Source organism: Falco cherrug, chromosome 3, assembly GCF_023634085.1.
Source record: "Falco cherrug isolate bFalChe1 chromosome 3, bFalChe1.pri, whole genome shotgun sequence".
Lineage (NCBI taxonomy): Eukaryota > Metazoa > Chordata > Aves > Falconiformes > Falconidae > Falco > Falco cherrug.
Genome location: NC_073699.1, coordinates 99,277,931 through 99,302,877, shown reverse-complemented (window position 1 = coordinate 99,302,877; position 24,947 = coordinate 99,277,931). Strand labels below are relative to the sequence as shown.

At 43.6% G+C, this 24,947-nt stretch overlaps 1 protein-coding gene across 1 annotated transcript in view; it reads right to left on the bottom strand.

The window, feature by feature from the left end:
- Positions 1-7,196: 7,196 nt before the first annotated feature.
- MCUR1 (mitochondrial calcium uniporter regulator 1) overlaps positions 7,197-24,947 on the bottom strand; it is a 44,442-nt gene continuing 26,691 nt past the window's right edge. Inside the window, exon 9 of the mRNA XM_055704537.1 lies at positions 7,197-9,739. Within this exon, the coding sequence (XP_055560512.1) occupies positions 9,699-9,739 (41 nt within the window). The 3' untranslated portion in view covers positions 7,197-9,698. The remainder of the gene's footprint in view (positions 9,740-24,947) is intronic.

The following is a 24,947-nucleotide window of genomic DNA, read 5'->3' as shown; positions in this document are numbered from 1 at the left end:
TACTCTCACAATACAGCCCTCTTTCTAGATCAGTGGTAAATACAGCAACAATATGAGACTTGCTACAGAGCCCTGAAGCAGGCTGTCATTAACCTTCCGCCATCGCAGAAGCTCGCTGTTGAATTCTGCTCTTTGTTTTCCATCCCCAGTTTCTGAGCTGTGATAGTACTTTTTGCCCAGTGAGTACTTAGCTGCTTGAGTCGTCTCTGGCTCAGGGATTTAATCAAAGGCCTTTTGAAACACTGTAAAACATTAACTAGCCCACCAAAATCTCTTTGGTTTTCAGGTGGGGCTTTTGTTGACACTTTCAAAGAATTTCAGTAGATGGATCAGCTAAAAGTTCTTTCGCTTTGCAGAAAAGCCTTGTTAGGCCTAATTCCATATCAGAGATTTTCTTCTATATGCTTAGGTTTTATTTATGTTTACTTTTAGCGACCAGTTCAACCAAAGAAAACGCAATCCAAGCATTCCAGCAACTGAGGGTGTTTGGCTTCTTGTTGAACATATCAACAGGGTGTCAACGTGTCAGACACGGGGTTTAAAGTGACTGTCACTCCATGACCCAGGCCCTCCCGGCAGATGTGCTGCATGGGCATCAGCTCACTGTTGGTATGCCTGTCAGCTCTCCTCAGGGAAACTCAGAGCTAGAGGAGAGGGGAGAGCAGCCCCTGACACCTTCCAGGCAGCATGGGTAAGAATAAAGCTCTCCTGATTGCACAAGCACATCCTCTTCTCACAACGGAGCGTTCTACATGGTTCAACATTGCTGAGGTTAGTTTAACTCCTGGATCCTGTGTTGGCTGCTCTCTCTTTTCATTAAGAGTGTGTAAGTGGGCTATGGCCATCTGTGCTAGTGATGCCAATAGCATTCTGGCTGTCATCAAAAAACAGAGGCAGGATTCTCCTTGGGAGTCTATTTCTGTGCATGTCCTTTGTTCCCTTGGTAGGACCAAGCCCCCTGGTCACACGTGAATTTAATGCGTGTGCTACGGCTGCCAGCCTGACAATTTCCAGGCACTGTCTGTCTGAAATCTAATACCTTCCCTTTGTAGTGATGGTGGCTGCCATTCTTCGTTTAGTATTTCTCCTGATTAAGTTTTTCCAGCGCATAGTTTCTTTGTAACTGTTTTGGAATTAATTTTCCCTGCTTCAAGAAGCTGCTTGGAAATCAGCAGTGTGTTATTTACTGTTGTACTTACTGTGCTGAATTACTGGTCCTAATAAGAAAAGAAAACTACTGAGTAGTAAGTTGTGATATTCCAACAGTGTTAAGGACAGATATCTTCCAACAAGCTGGAGGATTTTTTTGTCAAGCCCTTTGCCATTTGGACTTTGGGTTTTTCTCACTGCTAACTTAATTGCTTTTATATAGGATGGGCTTGATGAACTGACAAATGAAAGGCTTGCCAAAATGAATCATGTGTGAATTATAGACCATCACCAGCTATTAACTTGGTTGAATCAAATGGTGATCAAGTTCCAATTTACAGTATTACTATGTTGCTGCTCACACTTAACACATTGCTTCTGCTTTTATAAAACTGAGCAGTGGGCTAATAGAAATAATTTTGTTATACAAGTCAACTATACCTGTGCCTATCTTAGACCAAGAGTGATTAGAAATCTCTTGCTTGCCAATGCTTCAGCTGTGGTGTTTACATATATATATATATATATATAAAACAATCCTCTATTTAGTTTTGATACTTGAACACCAGCGTGTGTACACAGTGGGAGCTGTATTCTTTTCTTACCTTTCTGGTATGTACGTGGGCACTGTAGTCTATGGGGACCCCAAGGTTTGTAGAAGTATGGTCCACTTTTTGTACAAAATCTCACCAAATTTAATCTCTATAGTCCTGTTTCTTTGAAATTCTTTGCATTTTGTTAATGAGTTTAAAGTTCATTCATAGTTAACTTCATGCTTTTCTTCCAAAGTTATTCATAGCTCTTTACCATATCCTCTTTCCACAATGAAGGGCAATTATTTTTGGTCATTTTCTGGTGCATAGGGTGCGGGTTTTTGCCCAGTATTACAAGGTGGTTTTAAAAGAACTGAAAATCTGTTCATCAGGATAGATCATAAATAGAAGATTTTATAGTCTCCACTGTCTGGACTACTGTGCAAGCATCGTATTCTAACTAAAATGTCAAAATGGGCACAGAAATAAAATGCCCTCCAAGCTGAATAGAATGTGTTTTATTTAGAAGACAAGTTTATATGGGGGCAGGATAGAAAATATGATAAGACACATTGGTTTATTCCTTTTGTGAAAACAGATATCAAACCATAACACTATTAGAGAAGGGATTCTCAGCTAGCGGGTCAAGATCCATTTCTGAGTCATCATGAATTTCTGCCGAGGGTGGAAGCAAGTTGGCATGATCTAAATGTTGAAATATAAGAAAAAACATTGAAGGCTGACTGAAAAAAAAACCAAAATCACAGTGGCCAGAATTGCTACAGTAAAAGAGTTTGTTTGGCCAGATCAGCCTGGACTGAAAAAATCCCTTTGTGGTATGTAACCAAGTGAAGTAAGGTTGAAGGACAGGAAGAGAAGAAAGAAGAAAAGAGCCAATCATCCAGCCTCCTTGGACTAACGGACTGAAGAACTCTGTGCTGCTTTTCCCCTTGCCCTGGCTGGGTGCATCAGCATCCTGACTCCTTCGAGCAGCTGGAAGAGTTCCAGTACCCTTTTAACTAACGAGGGGCAGGCGGGTCACAAAACTGCAGAGTATGGAAACTGCTGTGTGGCTGGGCACCATCGGACATCCTCCACATCATGTTTAGGATGGAAATCTAAAAGTTACGTGCTTTCAATAAACATTTTAAAGTTCTCTGGCAGACCCTAGGCAGTGTTTTGTTTCCAGTCTGTGCATTGGTAGGGTGCCCATTACCATAGATGAGCAAGCTCAAAGACTGCAGGCTTTCAGAAACACATGGGATGTGTCAAGCTGACCCACTTCTTGAAAGCCAGGCTAGGCCTTTGTGAAACGTCCTGTGCTTGTTAGATGTTAGGATGTCAAGAATGTTTAAGTCTCCACTGATGGGATAATTATTGTTATAGTGTTTATAGAGGTGGGAGGGCCCTAAGGGAAAGGAGGCCAAAAAGGAGAATCAGGAAGTAAGATGAGTAAGGCTCCAGGAACTGCACGCAGATGGAGTTTCGTCATGCTTTTTTCTTTGGCTCACTTGGCTCTTCAGCAAAATACATGTTTACATATAATATTTTTTTCCTTTCTGCATCTCTCACACCTACAAATTCAAACGTTCCACATGCTAATCTTAGTGTCAGAAGTAGATTTAAAATGGACATTAGGAATGTGAAACTGTCAGGTGAAAACACTGAGTTTAATAATTTTTAGTTATTGTAGCTGCTTCCAGTCCTCCTGTCAATCTGCAGCTTGCCTCTTTCAAATCTGTTCCAGGGAAACAAGTTAGCCTCAAATACTCAATATCTGCTGAAATCTGAAATCCTGCAAATCTGCTGCCCTTGTTAGACAGTAGTATTTTACTGTACAGGACTGATCATATGTTGTAATTTATAGAATATATTAAATATACCAGAAGCCTGTAGGATGTGCAGACAGTTACCTCCTTTTTTATTAAGAGTACAAAAAACATGCATCTACAAAGCATATCGTCTGACAAAATGCAGTGTTTTTCTAACTTTGTTCAGTCATAGTAACCGTAGGGAATACTTGCATGACAGAGCAATTAAAATATTTCAAACAAGGTCATGATTTTGCAGGTGATTGTTTTTAAGATTAACGTGCCATTATATATGCTGTCATGATTGCAATGGGTATGCTCAGAGGCTTGAAGGAAGAATAGCTTCCTGTTCTAGTACATTATTATTATACGATCAGCAATTATTGTTGTTCGCCAAGCCACGCCTATGCTAACCTCTGTCATCAATGATATTATTTGATCAGCTTAAAAATGACTGAATCTTATCTACTTGGCAAATTCTTTTAACTTACCTTAAGAACTTACCTGTGTGAGGATGCCAGAGAGTACAATATGGAAGTCTTTACTATATAAAAGCCACAGCATTGTCACTGATTTGTTACAGCTGCATGGTGCTTCCCCCTTTGGAAGTGTCTTACTAATAAAGTCAGTTTTCCTTTCTAGGAATCAAAATGCTGAGAAAGACCGAGAGGTTATCTGCCTTCCTCTTCCCCTCCACGGCTAGACCAGCTATCCTGTGAGCATTCCTGACAGGCACTTGCTTAAACTCTTCTTAAAACCTCCTGCAACTGATCCGCTAACAGCTTTCTGCTGTGTTTTGACTAGTAACAACGTAAGGGAACGCTTGAGTGGTTTGAAAATACATTATTTGATTTGGATAGCCTAAGAACTAATTGGAATGCAAGCATTTCTGTTGCTTTAAAAACATTTTCAGCAGTGCTTTTTGAAACATAAAATGTAAGTTTTGAGCCAGATTTGCAGTGCCACAGTAAGTGTTCAAAACTCATGAGTCAATGCCCACCCACAAATGAAGTTGGCTTAAAAGCCCATTTGCTTAAAAATAAGACATTTAGAGAGGATGGGTAGGTGGCTGGTTATTTGCCATCTGGTTTCTGAGCTTTTAGGAGACCTTCCTTTCATATTTACAATCTTTTGCCATACAGAAGAATTAAAATCTTGCTTAAAAAATACAAAGCTGGGATTCTTACTGCAGTCCCTTGACTTTGGCAGCTGAAACAAGTATTGAAGGATTTGCAATGAAATAATGAAAATCAGCAACACCTATTTGATTTGACCTGACAGCATTCTTTTCTGTGTTATGGCTTTGCAGAGGAACAAACAGTAATCTGTATGTACGGATCCCCTCATATTTAATATATTGGGTATATTTTGAGGAAGGTTGTGGAAAAGTGTGGAGTGCAAATCTTTTCCATCTCAAAAAGCTCTCTATTTTATATTACTAACTTACTGCTAATGTATCATAATGCTTGCTAATAGGCAAATGCTTCTTGTACTCCTAGGCCCACCTAGGTTAAATCTCATGGTAGAGAGGAATTTATTTCTAAACATAAAGATTGCAGGAAACTAACAATTTGGTGTTGCCGTGGATTTGTCACACTTGGCTAGTTCTTGGTAATTAAAGGAAGGTTTTGATAAACAAGTAGTTTGCTGAATTTTAATGGTCTGTGGGTTGGAGTTCTAGGATAAACTTGCTTGTTAGAGACTCCTTATTTCTTCTAGTGAATATGTTACATCATCTTGTTAGAGACTCCTTATTTCTTCCAGTGAATATTACGTCATCATCTCAGAGACTCCTTATTTCTTTTGGACAATATGTTATGTTGTTGATGTGCCAGGCAACTTTGCCTAAACTCTGTGAATGTGAACGCCTCCTTTTATATAGTGTCTTGCAGTTAGCTGCCGGACTTGCTGACAGCATAGTTCTGGCAACTTGCAGGTTTGCTGAAGTGCCATGTTGAATTCGTATGGCAGGTAGCATTTATCCCCAGCTCCAACCTAACCCTTACAAAAGTGCCGTCTGGAGGAAGCTGTATGTTGTAGAGAAGGTCATTTTCTCTAACAGTAACAATAGCATGAAGCTGTGTTGGAGAACTAGTTCATTAGTGAGAGCAATACAAATCACATGAAAACTCTATCCTTAGTTTAATTAAGCTACAGTTTTCATGTTCGCTGCACCAACCAGCCTGGATTTTTAGATGTAAGTACATGCTAAAATAAAGTTCATTTGAGACTCTGAAGAACCTGAAAATGCATTTTCAAAAGTGGTTGCCAGACTGCAGAAAGGTATGAACTGGTGCATAGAGAGACGTGTTTCAGTTCTGATTGACAGAAGGTTCCTGGGCCACACAGGCCTCTCAGCCATGAGTGCCACGCAGCAGAAGCATACCAGAAGCCGTTAAGCACGGCACTTTCTCTCTGAGGAAGGCTTGCACTGGCTGTGGATCAGCTGGTGGTGAGCTTTACTGGGAACAAATCTAGTACACCCAGTAAGAGCGTTCTGTACTAGAAGCAGGAATTACTTCACTGACCAGCGCGTTAGCTATCTCACCTAAGTTCTCACCTCGGTTCTGTCAGCATTTAATGGAGAAAGACAGGTACCTGGAGGACATTGCTCCCATTCTAGCACATTTGACAAAAACAGATGAACCAGTTCCTGCTTCATCAAGCATTCTGCATTCAGGAAAAAGTTACTTGTGATCAAACAAACGAAGACTGCCAGGATGCAAGTGCACTCAAAGGGAAGGAATTAAAGCTGCAAAGCTTAATCCAAATTAATGTGTTTCTTATTACCATGGGTGCTTGACTTTGAAACCTTTATAATATCTTCCAGTATTTTTACAGGCATGAGATATTTACTTTAAACTCACTGTATAGGAAATTTAAATCTATGCCATTTTACGTAGTATGATTTGTGGGGTTTTTTTTTGCTTTTAGTGATTTCTTTCAGTACATATTTGGCTTCTAAAGACAGCACATTGTTCAAAGCATGCTTTTGCTCTCTAAAGCCTCTGCCTGCAGCGAGAACTCCTTTACTTGATGCAATTCAGTACAAGTCCCTGTGGTCCCGTATGAGCTGTTAGGTGCCTCCAAGCAGCCTGGTCAGCCCAAGGCCAAGCTGTGTGCAGAGCCCAGCCTGGCACACGGGAGGCCCAGCAGGAAGAGCAGCAGTCGGTATGGGCTGGCTCGCTGTCCCACTTCCCTTGTCTGATCAAGGAGAACAGGCTGAAGAGGTGGGACCAAAAGCTGCTGAAGATGTTGTACAGCTGAAGTGAGATGTGACTCAGTGACATGTCATACCTGGCTCATAGGAAGAGGCAAGACAGAGCTTGGGCAAGAGGAAATACACTTCATAGGATAAACAGCCACTTCACCTGAGTTATAGACATCTCAATTTCCACTGCTAATGCAGGAATTGCTGTACATAGTATGAGACATTGATATTGGCCCTAATTCTGTTGACTGCCTCTCATGTCCAGGAGAAGATCTGACCTTTTGCAGTCTTGCTACTTTGCCGCACTTTCTCTCTACCCTCCAAACCTCAGTCTCATTTCTTCATTGAACTTTCCTGCTCTGTATCCTTTCATCTCCTTTATGCAGAAGTAAAAGTTCCTTGTGGGCAGAGGTGCTTATTTGTTTGTTACAAGTTATCACTGTATGGAATCACATAGTTACATAAACCAGTAATACTATTAATGGCAGAAAAGGCAGCAACTTCTCTTTCAAACTTTTAATACGGATTCTCTATCAGTTTAAGTGGAAGCATGATCCATAATTAAAGTGGCACAATCTTATGTACAGTAATACTGAAGTACAGTGAAAAATGCAGGAAAAGAAGGTATTATAACAACGTCTAATCACAGAGACTATAAATGCAGCCACACAGATCTTTTAAAGGTTCCTTGGTCAGGTATATGCTTACAGCTCAGGATTAGCTCAGGCAGGATTGATGTGAACTGGAAGACAAAACCAGCAAATGCTGCTGGGGCAACAGTGCAGGAAAAGTTTAGGACCCCTGCCCCATAACAAAGAACTAATCATTGCTCATTAATGAACGGCTAGTAACAAATGTGTGTGAAAGCAGTAGTTAAAAATTGGCCAGCAAGAAGTACCAAGTGATGGTTATTTGCGCCTGTGTTTTCTGGCTCTGGCAAGCAGGGGTTCTTTGTGTTTCTGACGAAATGAATGCTAACAATGACACATCCAGCGACACCTTTTCAGGAGGTGCACTGGAGGTGGACATCAACGCTGCCTGAAAGACAACTCTCCTTCCTTTTAATATAGGTCCTAAAAGCAGGGGAAGGTAGGAAGAGGAGGAGGGGCTGTACACAACTAGAGTTAGCCTCATATTTTATCACAACCCTGTACAGTTTCTGAGCCTGTTCAAGATGACCTTTTACTTTAATTTTTAACTGAGAAGAAAGGACATACTGTACAGGTATAATACCTAGCCTCCAAAGCTTAGTGCAGAACTTAAAAAGCATGGCAGGAAGGGGCCAGGTATCTACTCTATTGAATTTAAAGACATTGTCAAATTAACAAGGCCTGAATTGTTATTCTATTTATTAACTTATAATTAAGTGACAGAACATTTTCTTCCACATCCTGAAGGTCATTACCACTGTATATGTATTTTGGCTCCTCAGTGATGTCGAATATCCAGTACTGTGCCTTTTACAAACACATACATGAAAAAAAAAAAAATCACTAATTTATGCTCTTTCAGTGCTGCCAAGAATGCAGCAAAGTATAACCAAGCTGCATATGGCTTGACTGTGGTAAAATGTCTGCATCCTGCCTACACTACAGGTGTAGCTCTACTGGAAGAAATCCCCAATTAGGTTTCAAGGGTTGGATAAAATCCTCCTAGGGGAACTTGAGTGCCTGGTAGAAGAGCTGTCCTCAGCTGGCTCCAGTTTGATTCCTCTATCTCATATCCTGTGCCTTAAATGATTGTTGTGGTGCACAATTCTGATCCACTTAATGTTTTCCTCCCACAATTACGAAGCAGTAAGGAAAACAATTTGACTAACGGTGCTTTAGTTACAAAATCAACAGACGCATGAAACAAATTCTTGAATTTGGCATTGCAAGATGACACTCTTAAACATGAAAATACCAAGCACTGCCCTTTGTTTACTAGGGTTCAGATGATGGACAAAGCATTGACTCTAATACTGCAAAAATCTCTTGACTAGCAGCTCCAAAACAAAAGTCCTAGTTCTGGTCCTCCAATCCCACTTGTGCTAGTAGGATTTTGAACTCCCTTGGATTCTCACTGGTAAATCAACAATCAGATTGGCGCACAGCATATTAAGTATCAAAGCCAGGCCCCTGTATCTGGAACAGGACTGGAGATGTTTGCTGCTAAGGGGCACAGAGTGTTTCAACAATGCAAAGAGTAACTGAGGAAATAAACATGAGGTAATAAAAAAAAGGCAAGACAGTTTAATCTGACAAATCCCCACCCCCCTTTTAGGGGGGATTTTTTTGATATATAGTTGAACCCCAAATATGAACTTCAGAGATAAGTATCATGATTATACAGGTTATGGAGTTGAAAGAACCTTTCCCATAGTTGATGCTATTTAAGAAAATGCATTTAATACTAATTTGAATTTACTTTTTTAAAGAGAAGGTCATGCATAAGAGTGGTACAGGAAACATCTTTTAAAACTAACTTCTAGCACAATTACCTGGCTGTTGCACTTGCATCTCTTTAGAGTCTCCTCTATCTGATGACATGAAAGTCACTGCAAGACAGATTAATCTGGCTTTTGAGTATTTTTGGAAGAGGCGGAGACTACAGGAAACTTTCCTAACTTGACAGACCTTCTGTGGCGAGTTCAGGGAACTCTCTGGCAGGACCAAAAAGCAAGTGTCACAGCAAGGCTTTCCTCTCAGATTCAGGCAGTTCTTCCCTACCACATCCTGGGGCTTCTGCAATTTAAGCAGCACCCTGGCCTGGCTGAGTTGAGGGTGCATGTAGTCACAGGTGTAAGGAAAGTTGCATTTGTTTCCCCAGAGGCCACCTTAAGAAGACAAAAATCAGAAGCAACGAGAAAGGTTTCCACTGATTGTACATGTTCCAAATAGGTCACAAACATCAAGTTTAAAAGCTTGTCTCTCTTACTGTTGTGCCTGTTTTCAACAGGCTGAGGAAAAGAAGCATTCAGTGATCATCTGGTTTTTCCAGTACTGTTACAGGTTAATAAGGACTTTGACAGGTTCTGGTCTTCAGGTTTTCATCTGGAAAAAAAAAAAAAAAAAAAAAGAAAATTCAGTACTTAACTCATCAGTGAAGTTGTTGCTGTAAATAGGGACTATAAACTATACAGCACTTCATCTGCAGATCTCTGTGTGCTTTCAAAAAGGGTTATTGCCCCACTCTTACTGCTGGGAACACAGTGGTGAAGAGGTGCAGTGGCTTGGCCAGAAATCACCCAGATGGCCAGTGTCAAAACTGCAGATAAATCCCAGGACTAATTCTTTATCCCAGAAGCTGCCTTAAATAAATAATACAGAGAATTGTGCAATGGAGCATACACTTGGGAACAGTTGCAGAACATGAGATGAAAATACATATAACAAACTGAAATACTAGGAAGTAATTGGATTTAAGACAAGAAAATAACCATGGAAGTATATGTGAGATCAAACATCACATAGTAAAGAAACTTTGCTTTGGAAAGGCAATTTTTTTTATTAAAACATGCTACATTTTCTAGATGATTGTGTCTGTGTCATGTCTTTTTTGTTAGCGACAATGACTACAGCCCTAAAAAAATAATTTCCTGAAACACAGCTTCTGGCAGTAGAATAGATATATATACACAGACTCTGAATGTAACTGATGGTTTTGACTTGTGTGCGCTAGCTGATGAGTGCTGAATCTTGTTTTGTCAAGTTACTCCATACTCTCCCCAACAGAGTGTTCAGGTGGAAGTTAACGGCTGTGGCAAGCATTAGGACGTACAGGCTTCTTGATTACAGGTGTCTGGGGGCACCCTCAGTCCAGCTGGACAGCCCTAGGCCCTTGTGTTTGGGTGCTACCATGAATACGTGCTCTTTGGCTCTTCACGCTGCCTAGGCTGTGCGGCTGACCACACAGTCCCAGGAGTAACGGTTGACAGACGGATTTCCCGCAAGCTTATTTTGCAGCTCTGGTATTTTGAGTGCTCTGCGCTTCACTCATCCCTTCAGAAAATCAGTTGAAGCAGTCAGTCCTGAAGGAGTCAGCTCCTTTAGCCCTGGGCAGTAGGAGAAATGCACGGAGGGAGATAAAGTAGTTAACATTTACTTTCATTTGTCTGTGTAATTTTTTCCTCACTTCCGTTCTTTTCCGTAAGATTCTCTTGCAAACTCCTCTGAGTTTAGGATACCGCACACAACTGCAAATCACAGACAGTCTCTGATATTCATCCTGTACCTTCTGGTTTTCTTTCAAACAGCCCTCAAGACCTTCTACTTGTCTCTTCAGGCCAGTCATACCTTTAAAGTAACCTGAAATCCCTCGATGTGGAATATGTTGCTTAGCTACCTCTGAGCTGAAGGTCAGGCTTAAAAACTGCTTTGCCCTGGGTTGCAGCTACCCACCTTTTGGGCTCTGCGTGAAGAGATCATTAAGGTTTAGTAACACCTGGCCAGCCCTTTGCTGGGAGCCCTTGGAAACACGGCCCAGCAGGAGGTTGTACACTAAGAGCAGAGTCACTGGAAGCAGAGTTAGTGTCACACGCACGCAGGTATGAAGATGTAAATATTGAGTGGGCTGGGATGGATTCCTCAAATTGTTGTGTGTGTTATCCCAGGGTATGGGGCCAGCTCCCTCGCTGCCCCTTCCCCACAGCAGCGGCATCATGAAGTGCAAGTCCTTAAGTCTCCCAGGGCCACGCTCCCCCGCCCTGAGCTGCAGCTGGGGGACCAGTCCCTCTCAGAGGCAGTGGGACAGCCCCGCAGCGAGCCCAGGGGCCACGAGGTTACCCGGGTGGAAGAGAGCGGGTTGCTGCCCACCTCTTGCTGGGGCAGCAGCCCTCTGCCTTGCCCGAGTGCCAGGGATCCCGCTCCAGTGCGCACGTTCCCCGGGACGCCAGATGAATTATGGATGAGTCAGCCAGAATTTTTCCATGCACTTCCGCTGCTGCACAGTGCTCATCGCCAACTGAGCTGTGGTTTTCAACCGCCGTCTAGGCCTAAATGCTTCTAACATTAGAAATAAAAATAAAATTTTAAAAAATTGCTCTTGGTTTTCTGACAGAGTGCTCTGGGGCAGGGCATGGGGAATCCCAATGTTTGTGCAGTGTCTGGCCCCCGTGTCCATAACGTTTTGCTGAATAGCCTAGCATGTGTTAGAAATCATTCGGGCCTTTCTGCCTGCTTTGCTCCTCTGTCCCTCCCACTAGCTGAGTGTATCGACAGAGTCAATTAGAAGAGACAGCAGCAATGCTGAAACTGATTTGAATTTCAACCAGGATCTGCTAGCAACTAGAGCTATGTACAGAGAGCTGAGGGCAGGCAGTTACTCAAGGACCCAGTGACTGCCTGTGTATGCTAAAAGTATGTTATTTTTTTTAATTTCAGTTCTTAGCTAGATTCAGATTAATTTCTGTTCAACAAATGTTCATTTCTTTTGCTTTTCTTTGAGTACATCAAATGCGCATGCTCTTAATTTGTGATGATCACAGAAAAGAAACAGTCCAGTTCTGGAAATACTTGCTATGAGACAAAGCACAAAATCCTTCTACAACAGCATTTGATGAGTCCTCTCAGAAAAGACTGTAGCTTTTGTAAATGCTTGCAGTGATAAAGCAGCACTGATGTCAAGCTATACAGCATGGGAAACTAAGCATTAATTCAAGCCTTATTATAAATTTCTATTATCTGCAAGTTGCATCTAGAACTCCCAATCAAGACAGGCTTCAGCTGTGCTGAACACTACATCCATAGAAATGCCAGTTTGCACTTTAAAGCACTTAGCCTCTAAATAGACAATGTGAAATAAACGGGTGTGAAGTCAAAGAAATGAAAGAAAGATCCCTGCCGGCGCTTCACCCAGACACCAGCAGTAGCTGCTTGGCTGCATTCGCAGACTGAACTCCGTGTTTATCTTCAGGCAGCCTGAAAACTCATTGATTTTAATGGGAGAGAAGCACTGGAGGATTTTTCCCTGAATACACCTACGATTCCCGAGGAGAAAGCTGAAGATGAACGACGTATTGTTCTACAGGCTAACATGGCAGAGATGGCACAGGAAGGAACACAGGACAATCAAGCTTTTGGGAAGGTCATAACCAGCGTCTCCTGGCGTTGCCGGCAGCAGCGAGAGTCCTTGATTTGCACAACCCTCCCTTACGAGCTATTCAAATGCAGATGTCCCAGTCAGTCCTTTTGAGTTCTCCCCAGCTCTGGTAGTTGCATTTGGCCTTATTTACATAGCATATCATCTCAATTATTCATGCACACATTTCATGACACCTTTGCCATAGTAATTAAAAGGACTCCTGTGGCTGTTAAGCCAGAATATGGTCCAAGCACAATATTGTGATGAAGCTAATTGATCTTTACCCTGAACTACACTATCCACCTTATTTCTAGATTTCACCTCCTGCCATGGGATGTGGCTATGTCCTTGTCTGCAGGATGATGGAGCCCCTTGCAGTTAAGAACCTGCACAGCCTACCGTTCATCATCGGGTTCCCTCTTGGTCTTCTTTTCAATAAACTACAGAGACTGATCCTAAGTCTCTCACCATAAATCAGCTTTGCTTAGATATCATGTAACTCTTATTGCTCCTTCGTGAAGCCTAAATTGTCAATATCATTTTTCTCAAGTGTGGGCACCAGAACAAGACACACTATTCCCTTAATGTTACTGTAACATCACCGCTTTCCTCCTGTGGAAGGTATCCTGCATCCAGGGATCACATCAGCCTCAGTCACCGCATTGTTTGGGCAGCTCCTGTGCTGTGACTTGCCCACGTGACGAGGTTTGTTGCTAATTCTTGGAATCCTGTGATTCATTCAAAGCTGTCCGCACTGCTGCAGTGAGCGCGGGCCCTCCTGCAAGTCAGAGAGTATAAGTCGCTTTAAGTCACCTTTTTTTTCTTTCCTGTTTTTTTTTTTTTTTTTTTTTTTTGCCTCTTGACCACATCAGCATAGCACCTGCTGAGGTGGCCGCAGGCAGTGAGGAGTGCCCCAGTTCCTCTGCAGGCTGCTATTTAAACATTCCTGTTGTCCTGTGAAATAAACCCCCACACATTTAGCCATGTACAATTAGTCACTGAACAAATTTCGGTCTCGGTCTGAAATAAGTCCACTTTGCCACGCTGCAAAGGCCCCGCAGCCCAAGGTTTCCTGTGGAACGCTGTGATGGCATAAACTGCCTGAAGAGGAGCAGGCTACTTTCTTTAGAGACAGGAGAATCTCTAAGTAAACAAACAGAGCTAAAAAGTGGTAATTAAATAATAGTTCCCTATTTTACCTTCAAAATGAACATACAGTGCTATGTTTAGAAACCTATGTAACAACATGAGGTTTCTATATGTGTATCTATTTAGCCAGAAGGTTTTATTGTACTATTTAAAGTTTAGACAAAAACAAATCAAAGGATTACAGAAGTAGTTGTGCTGTATGTTACAGGTATGATAGCACCATGATGTAAGCCACCATAATAGAATGCCTTTAGCTTGACAAATTAGTTTTTAATTACCAGATCTGAAGACAACATAGTTGTTCTCATTTCTCAAATATTCTATCAGGTTTTCTATCTTAGATATATGTTGGATCTAAGTAAAATGATTACGTTCCATGCAGGATATAAATATACCTCAAAGACTAAAGTGTGCAATGTTGCCCTGCTTTCAACTTTTCTTGTCTGAGATTACAGAGCCAGGATCCACAGAATTAAAAAATAACAATTAAAAGGCAGTAGGTTGGCTGCTTAGCCCTAGGAACATATTGCTGGAAGTTGGGTATAGCTCTGTGCCAACAGATAAAGCATGAAGGAAGAGAAGACAGACACACAGACACACACAGAAAATACATCAATGTAATGTCACTGCAGGCTGGAGTAGAGTGCCAAAAGTTTTCTGAGGGACCTCTGTTCAAAGGATTAAAATAATGCAATTCATTTACACCAATAAACTGGAACACAAAAGATGGCATAGCTTACATATCTGCATATTAATAATAGTGCTGGAAACTGAAATGTATGTCAGTCTCAATACAAAATAGGCACAAATTCATCTCAATTCAGTATCTGCTTACCCCTGTCCTGTGGTTCTGGCACCAGAGCCAATATAATCAGGAAAAAAGTAACACGTGCTCTGGGTCGATGTGTAGGTGCTTTGTCGCACCTAACTGTGACAATTTGGGGACCGTGCCTCTGTGTGATTTTTATATTCTGATTTAAGATGAGAAATTGCTGAGTTACCGAATGCCTTGGTAGATGCGGAGCTGAACTATCAGGCACATGCCTTCCAGAGATGAGAAAGCAGAGTTACTAAAACTCAACTGCTCCCATTCCAAGTGGGAGCATCTTTGTAAAGTCGGAGAGCTGGAGGCTGAATCAGTCCCACCGAGTCTGCCTGATGTCCAGGAGTGAGGAATGGAAGAATATTCTCAGATGCAGAATATGGACCAGGATTGAGCACGGCTTCTTCAGTGCTGTGAGGAATGGCATGGTGATGCAGCCAAGCCTCTCTAATGGCTCTCTGACACCAAGTGGGGCAGTGTCCTGCCCTCCCCAGGCTGTGATCCTGTGGTGGGATGGCTCACCTAGCTAATCCAGGAAAAATACCGCTCACCTTCTTTGGCTGAGTTAGGGTTTTTTTTCCCTTGAAATCCCTGCTGTGAGGCAAGATAAGCTCCAGTGCCGTAGGAAGGGAAGATGCTGGGGTGCATGGCTAGGGAGGAGGTGGAGTGGGATCATCCCTTCTGGCAACGAGTGATTATTGGATCAGGTGAGATGAGCTGCCTAATCCTACCGTGGACCTGACAAGCTGGGGATGAACTCGGAGGCACCGAACACTTGAGCAAAGGAACAGAAAAGACAATCCTGCTTTCACAGCACATTGGTTTAGCTGCGAGATCCAACTAAATTTTCCTATGACGTGGAGGAGAGCGAAAGGCTTCAAAGTCTCTGACCCCCCCAGCCCAAAGGAAGCTCAGAAAACTCAGGCAAGGAGAAACACATAGATACTAATTAATTTGCACAGATCTGTATGTTCCTTGAGCTGCCTCAGTAGGGCTCAATCAATGCTAGCACTGCTCAAACGCATGCCAAATCGCATCCACAAGCACACATCCACGAAGGGATGCTCTGTACTCAGTAACTGTTATAGGAAGGGAGGGACAAAACCTGTGCTTGAGCTATCAGGGAGCGCAGGGTAAAGGGAGAAGCAATTATGTTTTGGGAGATTACAGGAGCCAAGCTGTAAAAGGTCTCATTTGCACAGAGGGGTAACAGAGGGCTTCTGTGCAAGAAACCAGGGACAGAGCCAGCTCTGTGAGCTGCTCAGATTAAACACGGTGCGACAGCACACGGACCCCATACAGCGGGAGCTAACCATCACCACCGTGGAGCAGGACTGTCTGATAAACGCGGGGTTAGCCTCACCTCTTTTTTATTGTAATATTTCCTTGGTTATATATTCAGAGCCCTTTTAGTCCAGGCTACATCTGTATTTCCCAATGAAATTAAATACAACCCCCTCCAAGCCTCCCCCAACACTACCTCATTTACTTTAGGGGGGAAAATGACTTGCAGTCACTGACCCTATTTTTCCCATTATGAAATCATTTATCAGTATGCTAGACTTTGCCTGCTGAGCTAGCCCATATTAATAAAGCAAAATGCAAATGATATGCTTGTCTCTGCTGACCCTGACTTTGAAAACAGGGTTTTTTTCCCCTGCTTCTCATCTTTGACAAAAGAGATGCAGGCATAAGCTTAGAAGTCAGCAGGTACATCTGCCTGTCTGTCAAGTGACCTGAATCCCACTTTTCATTACACAGACTTTCACTACGGTAGATACTGAGAACCGGTGATGCTGTAGGAAATGATAGATGATGCCAATTAGGCTAATTAGACGGCTCCATATTCCTCTACCAGAATCTTTCCCTCCTTTCCCTTAACTCTCTCTCCTTGCAGTCGATTCTTCCCTTCCATCTTGCCTGTTTGCCCGAAAACTAGCTTTGACACTAAAGGATGTATATATATCCATCAGGTTTCAGACAGTGGAAAGAAGTCTCCGAAAACATCTTCCCTACCCACGCTGGCAAGCTTTCTCCTGTGACTTTTCCTTTTCACAGCACAAGACTGCATAGACCAATTCCTAAAGATATTAAGGCTCACACCGCTTCTTTCACATGCTGTTAACACTTCTCTCTCTCTCTCTTGTTCCCTCTGCCCTTCAGACCCTCCACTAACTTTCCTGTACCGTGCACACTGTTATTCTCAATATTCTCAGCATTTCCTGATTTCCTTGGCTCATCTCTCCCCAAGACTAATACCATAACTCATGTACAGCAAGTACTTCCAAGCCTCTTTCCTACTCTGTCTCACATTTCTGACATTCTGCTGTCTACTCTCATTGCACCACTGCTCTCGTGACTTCTGCTTCCTTAAATGATGTTGTCTTTATTTATATCTTCACTAATGCCTGTCTCTTACTTTTGTCATCTCCCTGCCAACTTTATCTTTCCTCTCAACACTTTCTCTCCTTGGCTTTCACAACTCCATCCTCACTTCTCCCTTTTGACAGCTGAGGCTTCCTTTTCCATTCCCATTCGCCATGGAAATCTCAGCAGGCTTTCTCTCCTCTGCCTCTCCCTGGGGATGTGTACCCAGTCATGTTGGCAACATTCTGCATCAGTGACACGTGCATTTATCTTGGTCTCTTCATCCATCCAGTCCTATGTTTTAGCCACTATGTCCTCTTGGGGATGTGTCTTTGCCAATTTATTTTTACGTGGCTGCTTGCTGAACTTCTGAGGAGCCCCCTGAAGTGCCACTCCAATCCTTCTACTCTGTTTATAAGTGTTGGCCTTTCTTTTGTCCCGCCCTGTTGCTTGGACTACTCAAAGCCAGTCCTACCCCAAGGCAGCTGGTTTGCAACCTTTCCTCTCAAAGTCACAGCACTCTTGTACATTCCCTCCCTTTTCCTCTCCCCTGTACCCACATGGGAGATATCTATAATCGCCCCTTCCCCACTATTACCAACCAAAAGACAACACAATGATCACTGCCCATTTTCTCACCTGTTTAAACCTCTCCCGACTCCCTCTTTTACCATCATTCCACTTTTAATTTTCTTTCTCCTTCACAGTCACACCCTCTTCTGATTACTTTTACTTATCATGCCATGCGTTTCTTCTTCTGCTTTATCATCGATGCAAACATTAATCCTTATGAAATTTGTTGACGCTCCTTGTTTCACACTTCTTTTTGTTCTGCCTGAATATCTATAATACAAGTCAGAAAACCTGGGCAAGTGATCTTCCCCTGCACCCTGCCCCTTTCAGGTAAACTTGAAGAAACTAGCTAGGAAACTGGAGTCAACTCCTAATTTAGCCACCTAAAAGAAAGAAAAAATGCCCATCAGTGATTAAAGAACAATTTGATAAAACTGAAAAAAATGTTTTTAGTGGTCAGTGGTTTTTTTCCCCACTGAGAGATTAAAAAGCACAATGAACCAATAAACAGATCAAGCAATCACAAATACAGGAAAGAATCTATTAACTGCCTGGAGTGCACTGAAACAAATATTAAAGTATTTTTAAGTACAATATAAGGGACAGAAATTGTGGTTGCGCTGCACTGAGAAAGGAAGAAAATGAATGAGACACTTACCAGGCTGACAGCTTTTTTTGCCCAGTCCAACAATTCCATAGTCCGTTTGAACTCCTGCCTAGTGCTTTCTAATGTAGGGCTTCACCCTCTGAACAGTGCTGTTGTATGTAGCTCTGTCAATGCCAATCTAAACAAACTAATTTTGCAAGTTTGGAGCCCTTGAGCCTGATCCTCTGTAAATGTAGCTCTGACACCTCTACCATAAGCCATATGAATACTCATATTTGTGTGGGATAACCGGTCCCATAAAAACTCTGCTGACACTTCTGCCTAATACTCAAAGCAATGAGTAAGGCTGAATACAAGTTTGGATACACTTCAAGATGAGTTTTCTCTCCTTCAGATTTTTAAATCAGTATCACCTCTGAATTTGAAGCAGAACAAGTGAGCTGTAGAATGTAACGATACAGAACATGTCTGTGATCAACCACCACCTTGGGCACTGCGCTTTGTGCTAGCGAAGTGTAGTTTGAAATATGGACATGACAGACAGGACAGAATAAAACAAACCTACACAAAGAAAGGGGTGCAGCAGAGAAGGCTTGAATTAAAGAAATGGAATTATGTAATTACTCAGTTTAGCCATGCATGGAGCTGGATCATAGAATCACAGAATGGTTTGGGTTGGAAGGGACCTTAAAGATCACCTAGTCCCACCCCCCTGCCGTGGGCCAGGACATCTTCCACTAGACCAGGTTGCTCCCAGCCCCGTCCAGCCTGGCCCTGAGCCCTGCCAGGGATGGGGCACCCACAGCTGCTCTGGGCAGCCTGGGCCAGTGCCTCGCCGCCCTCACAGTAGGGAATTTCTTCCTTATATCCAATATAAATCCTGACCCATAAGCTCTCAGCTGGCTCCTCACCCATCCCCAGGCAGAGCCCCGTGCACTCCAGCTGGGTGCTGACCCAGAGGGTGACATTCCCCAAGAGCCCATACCCTTCCATTCCAACGCTCCAGTCACAGGGGCCATCCCACCACACCTCTGTGATGCCAGTAAGATCACAGCCCTGCACACATGCGCACGTCTCTAACTCCTCTAGTTTGTTCCTCATGCTACCTGTGTTTGTGTAGAGGCATTTAAGTTGCCCCCCTCCCCCCAGCCGACTTACTGGCTGGAGTGGCTGGAATTGCTTTATGTTCATGTGTTCCTTTGTTCTTCAGGTGCTTTCCTGCTGACCTGCAACCTACCTCCAGGCTCTGGGCATCTATTGCTGGCACTGGCGTCAAACTGGTAGGAGTGGGCCTTCCTCACCACCTTGTGAGCCCATGGCTGAAGATGCTTTTCCCCTTCTCTGCCAGATGGACCCCAGCAGCCCCCACCAGACCGCCAGATTTCTCAAAGCAAGTCCCACGGTAAATCGGCGGCTTTATGAGTAAACTTACTTGTCAAATGATTAATCAGCCCATTATAAACAAGAGCTTCTCCTACGTACGGAGAATAGCCGGACACCTGAAAGAAAAGTTGTGCATGTGAAGGTTTTTCTAAAACTGGCCAGCAAAATTTCTCTTCCTTAAGGGATTTTTCTCATCCTATTTTTACATGGAGAACTATGTGTTGCTGTAACTACATCAACATAATTAAAACACCATGAATTCCCTGTTAAGGGAGGCTGATAAGCTGGGACTTAACACCGGCCTATTCCCATTGTATGTTATATCACTGTAACAGGATATGTAATATACACATATTTATAGATATGAAATGCTCTACTTGGCGCTCAAAGATAAAACAGGGAAATCAAACACCACCTCAGTGGGGGCTGATAGCATTGCCATGCCTGCAGGGAGAAGCAAGCTGTGCTCCCTGGAGAAGGGGGCTCCAGGCAATGCAGAGAAGTTCCCCCATAGCATACTGGGGGGCTCTGGGAGGCCCCAGCTGTGGGGATGGAAGCCCCAGCACAGAGTGGGGCGGAAAGCAGCTGGCGGCGGGGGGGGGGGGGGGGGGGGGGCGCTCCGTTTTCAGCCAGTTCCCAGGCTGGACCCTGGGGGAAAAGCAATCTCAGCAAACATCAGCGGAGAAGCTAAAAAGCCTGGAGGGTGTGTGCAGTGCTGCCTGGAGAGCTCGGCTGGAGGACAGTGGCCGGTGGCACAGAGAAGGCTAAAAGCAAAAGTTCCCTGTAACTCTCCTGGATAGCTGTGAGTCCCTGTGTGCCAGGGAATCGAGGCACTCCCTGGCAGCTATATAGCTATTTTAGTCATTAAAAATAAATCTTAGCCTCCCCCTCCCCATGACATAGGCCAAGACAAAGCGACTCAGTCTCTCTCCACAGGAGTAGATCTCAAAGCAAAACAATTTCATTAGCACAATAACCCAGGTTACTCATCCACAGTTTCTGCAGGCTCCTTCCAGATCCCCTTCTTTCTCCGGTGTGCCATTTATTTAGTCCCAGAATGCTTTACTTTACATTAGGGCTGCTGTCACAGCTATTCAAGAGACTTCATCTCCCCGGAGTTTGCGTTCCTGGATTAAAAATTGCTGCAAGTCATCCTTTCTCCCCTTGTGAGCAAGGGGAAAGGTTTCAGCTTGTGCCATTCAAAAAACTCGTCACTATTTCTCACCAGCCACGTGCTGTAACAAAAGTGTAGCTACTTGAACTGCACAGGAAAGGGCTGGGAAGGGTCGGAAGCGCCGCACTACACTCAGTCATACGTATTAACTGCTTAAATGAACATATTACCAAGAGCAAGTGATTTCAAGCAGTTAAACCTGAATTCCAGGCAAGGCCACTGCAGCCCAGACACCCCCCAACTGCCATTCCAGCACCCCCCAAGCCCCCCAGCCTCTCAGCCCCCAAGCCCCAGAACTTGGACACGTTCTAATACCAACTCTAGCACAACTGTGAGCATCAGCACAGTGGAGGGTGGGGTTGGAGAGATGAGAGAGAGAGAGAATTACTTACAGATGATGAGGCTGGAGACAATGTAAACCAGTTTGACTAGGTGCAACTGAGCAAACATCCACGGCCTATAGCAAGTTACGGCAAAAATTGTATAAAACAAATCCCGTCCCCTTCACCACCGCTCTTAGCAGGATCCCCTTGACTCAGCCTAGGACTCATGGGGCCACGTTACTGGGATGCAGGCTTTGCCAGTGGGTGTATTTTAGCCTTTTAATGACACGTTTAAGGTGGTTGTTTTGAACGTGGATCTGAGCTGCTAGGTTGTAAGTGTACCGATGCGTTCATTTTGACCCAGTGTAAAATTTCTTAGCAGTTAAGCTGATGACTGGAGCTAATTCATTAGCCACCGTATGTGTGCAACACAAGCTTTATTTTAGCCTCAGAACACAGAAATGCAAGGTGAACAAAATTGGGCTCCTCTGTTCCTCTACCAGACACACCCAACTAAATTAATCCAACAATGCACCAGGAACTAAAGTCTATTTTTCATCCTCTTTTTTTGTCCAATATATCTGGGAGTACTAATCCGTATTGTGTACAAGGAGCCTGTAAAAACTTCCTTCTAAAATTGTTAACAACAGAAGAAATTAGGTCAGCTACTGAAGAGTAGGTTGGATGCAATCAAGTTATAGCCCCCCGGGACACAAAAGGTAGTGCTTTTTGCATTTTCCTTTTGTCAACTTACACAGCTTATTGCTGTGGGAGGAATGCAAGGCAAATAACACTAAGGCAGGATTTGCCAAAACGTTGGAAAACTGTTTGATCATTAATCGCATTTGCTAAGACTGCAATTAGGGTAATTGCTCTGTATTTATTTTCACAACCCCCCTGTCCATGGGGGGATCGGGAAGGACCATCCCCTACTCCCGTGAAGTGCGGCGCAGCTTAGTTGGCTCTTTGTGCCTCTTTTTGCCCCTGAAGCATCAAATACTTGCCCCTGGAAAGGCACAGTCCTAATGGCTGGATACCGAGTAGCCCAGTGGCAGGATCTAAAAGTAGTATCTATTTCATTGTAACTGTATCTCGTTTTCTTCACAGGTGACTAGTTATTCTTTGGAGCGAATTTTCAAAGCGGCTAGCAGGGGGAACATTCAGCTGGGGTTTGGATGGACTTCAGTAAGAGCTGAGCTCCTGAAACACTACCTCGTATTTGAAAACATTCTTTCCTCTGGTGTGGTTAGCAAGGTCTCCGGTTGTGTCAGTGGCTGTCATGTATTAATGCTGCCCCCCCAGTTTGGCTCTAGCTTCCTTTTTTATGACACAACCGCATAAAAAAAGTTCTTGTCTGAATCTGAAGCAATATTTGAAAACTCTGTTTTAATTGCCAGCACATGCATTTCTGTGACACGCATCCCTGTGGAATCTGGGCATTGCTACTTTAATTTAGAAGCACTGATATCATTATAATGAGCATAATACAGACCTTGGACTACGTAAGACAGAAAGAAGAGCACAGCTCCTATTCTCTCCCCCTGCAGATTAAAAACTCCCTTGGATAGTACATCATTCTTCTGAACAGTGGCTGTAAAAGTTTTCTTGTGGTTTGTGTTTCCCACCCCCCCCACCCCCCACCCCCCCCCCATGCTTAGTATTTCAACCAGTACGTATAAAAAGCACTCAGTTTACAGCAAAAAAATCCTGTTCTTCCTGTCAGTGCTACAGGCTCATCCTATGCTTCAGAAATCCACTGGATTCTTTCCCTCTCAGATCATCGGCTACGAGGGTTCTGTAGGATAAATTTATGCCTTGTTTACATTGCACAACAATACTGCGTTCAGGTTCTGCTCTCAGTGTGTGCACACAACACGGAATTGCATCCAGCTCATTTGCTCTCTCTCTGTTTTGTTGTTTCTGAAGAGCCAAGAGGATTAAAAAAAGCAGCAAACATTTGATGTTGTTATTAAACCCAGTTCATCTGACTTTAAGTAAACAAAGTAATAAATCTATTAAGAAATAAGATGTAACTTTCACAGTTACTATTGAAGAGAGACCCATGTCTTAAGGAAGAAAAATAAATTGAGGAGCTTTATGCCAGAGGCATTCTTGAGAAAGGTAAGAAGGTATGCAAATAGAAATCTAATCTGGTTCTGACGTATGTGCTCGGGCAGAAAGCTATTGTTAGACAAACATGTTGTTCCTGAGCAGCAGAACTAACGAAGCCTGATTTCCTACGGATTTGTGTCCTTTGTCCTACATCTCTCTCTCCTTCACCACAATAATCCCCGCTCTCTTCGTGCCTCCGATGACACCGTCACTACCGAGAGACAACAAACTCCGGGACTAGTCCGGAGCTATAAAAATACCCACTGTGGGCACGTGTGTGCTGGCTGGCTGGCGAGCAACGTGCAATGGCTGGGATCCTCTTGCCTTTTCTTCAGTCAAGGCAGTAACCCAACTCTCTGTCCCTTATCCTGCTGCCAGGTTTGATGAACCATTTAAAAAAACCATAATTATATCTAACATTATCACTCTTTCAACTTTAGTCAAAATCTGATTTGTCAGAGGGTCACAACGATTATGAGGTACAGGACAAACACAGATTGCGTAAGCTTTGTTTCCACAGGAAACCAGATTCAGAAGTTCAGCTACTTTTCTCTTAAAAAAATAAACAACAGGGCTAATTAGGAAGTTTTCCCTCAGTCATTTTCAGCTGCAATAGTTTGTGTAATAAATGGTGACTGACCTCCTACCCCACAGTGAAAGTTAATGTCTCTGATTTATTTTTTTAATAAAGAAATGTGCGAGAGCTGCTATTGCTGCTGCTAACACTGAGACATTTTATACGGCTAAATATTTCCAGTCTACTGCACAATCGTTATCGCCCCTTTCCAAAGGAAAACACGGAAAACATGCTGCCTCCTCTGTGGTCCGCTCCCCGTGCGCCTCTCCGTGCCAGCTCAAGGAGAGCTCCTTTGGCCTGTGCCTGCTGCCTGGACCGCAGAGATAATAAGAGCAATAAACACGATCTGCTCTGAGAGCTCCCTCTGGCACATTCCCCTGAATCACGACCTTCTGTTTTGGTTTTGTTGTTCATTCCTGTTTCTTCGATACACGCTCCTACTGCCCCTTAACCAAGCTGCCAATTAAGAACCTTCTTGAAAGGTTTAAAGGCCTTATCTATTTCTCCCCAGGAAACCTAAACAAAGAAGCCAATAACTGAGGATGGGCAAGCTGAAACCTTTCACCTCCCAAATCACTTAATTTCCTCTCCCCATCGCACCTCAGCATCTCAGTTACAGCAACTCTTCTCTTGGCCGAGGAGGGCAGGATAACAGCACCTCGGAGCAGCAGACGTGGGACATCTGCTCCAAGGTGAAACACGGTGCTGCCGGCAGCACGGGGATACAGAGCAAAGCCTGGGAAAAAAGAGGCTTGCAGCGCAGCGTTGCGACATCGGAGAACTGGATGATGATCAGCAGTTGGAGTTGGCGAACGGAAAAGGAGCAGAAGTTACTTGTGCCACCAAGATACCAGGAAAGGCTTCCATTTTATCTGTTTCGCCTCAAAATGGCTGCAGCTTCCCTCAGTCTCAATTGGGCTGAGGCCAGCTGTGGAAATACCACTCCAGCTCTCCAGCAAGAGATCTTGTGGGACCAGGAGAGTGAGGAGCAGCAGAGGTACCCCCGGGAGGAGGGCAGCAAGGCGCTGCGGCTGCGGGGACACGAGCGGACTTCTGCAGCCGGGGGCTGAGTGGGGAAGGGAAGGTGCAGGT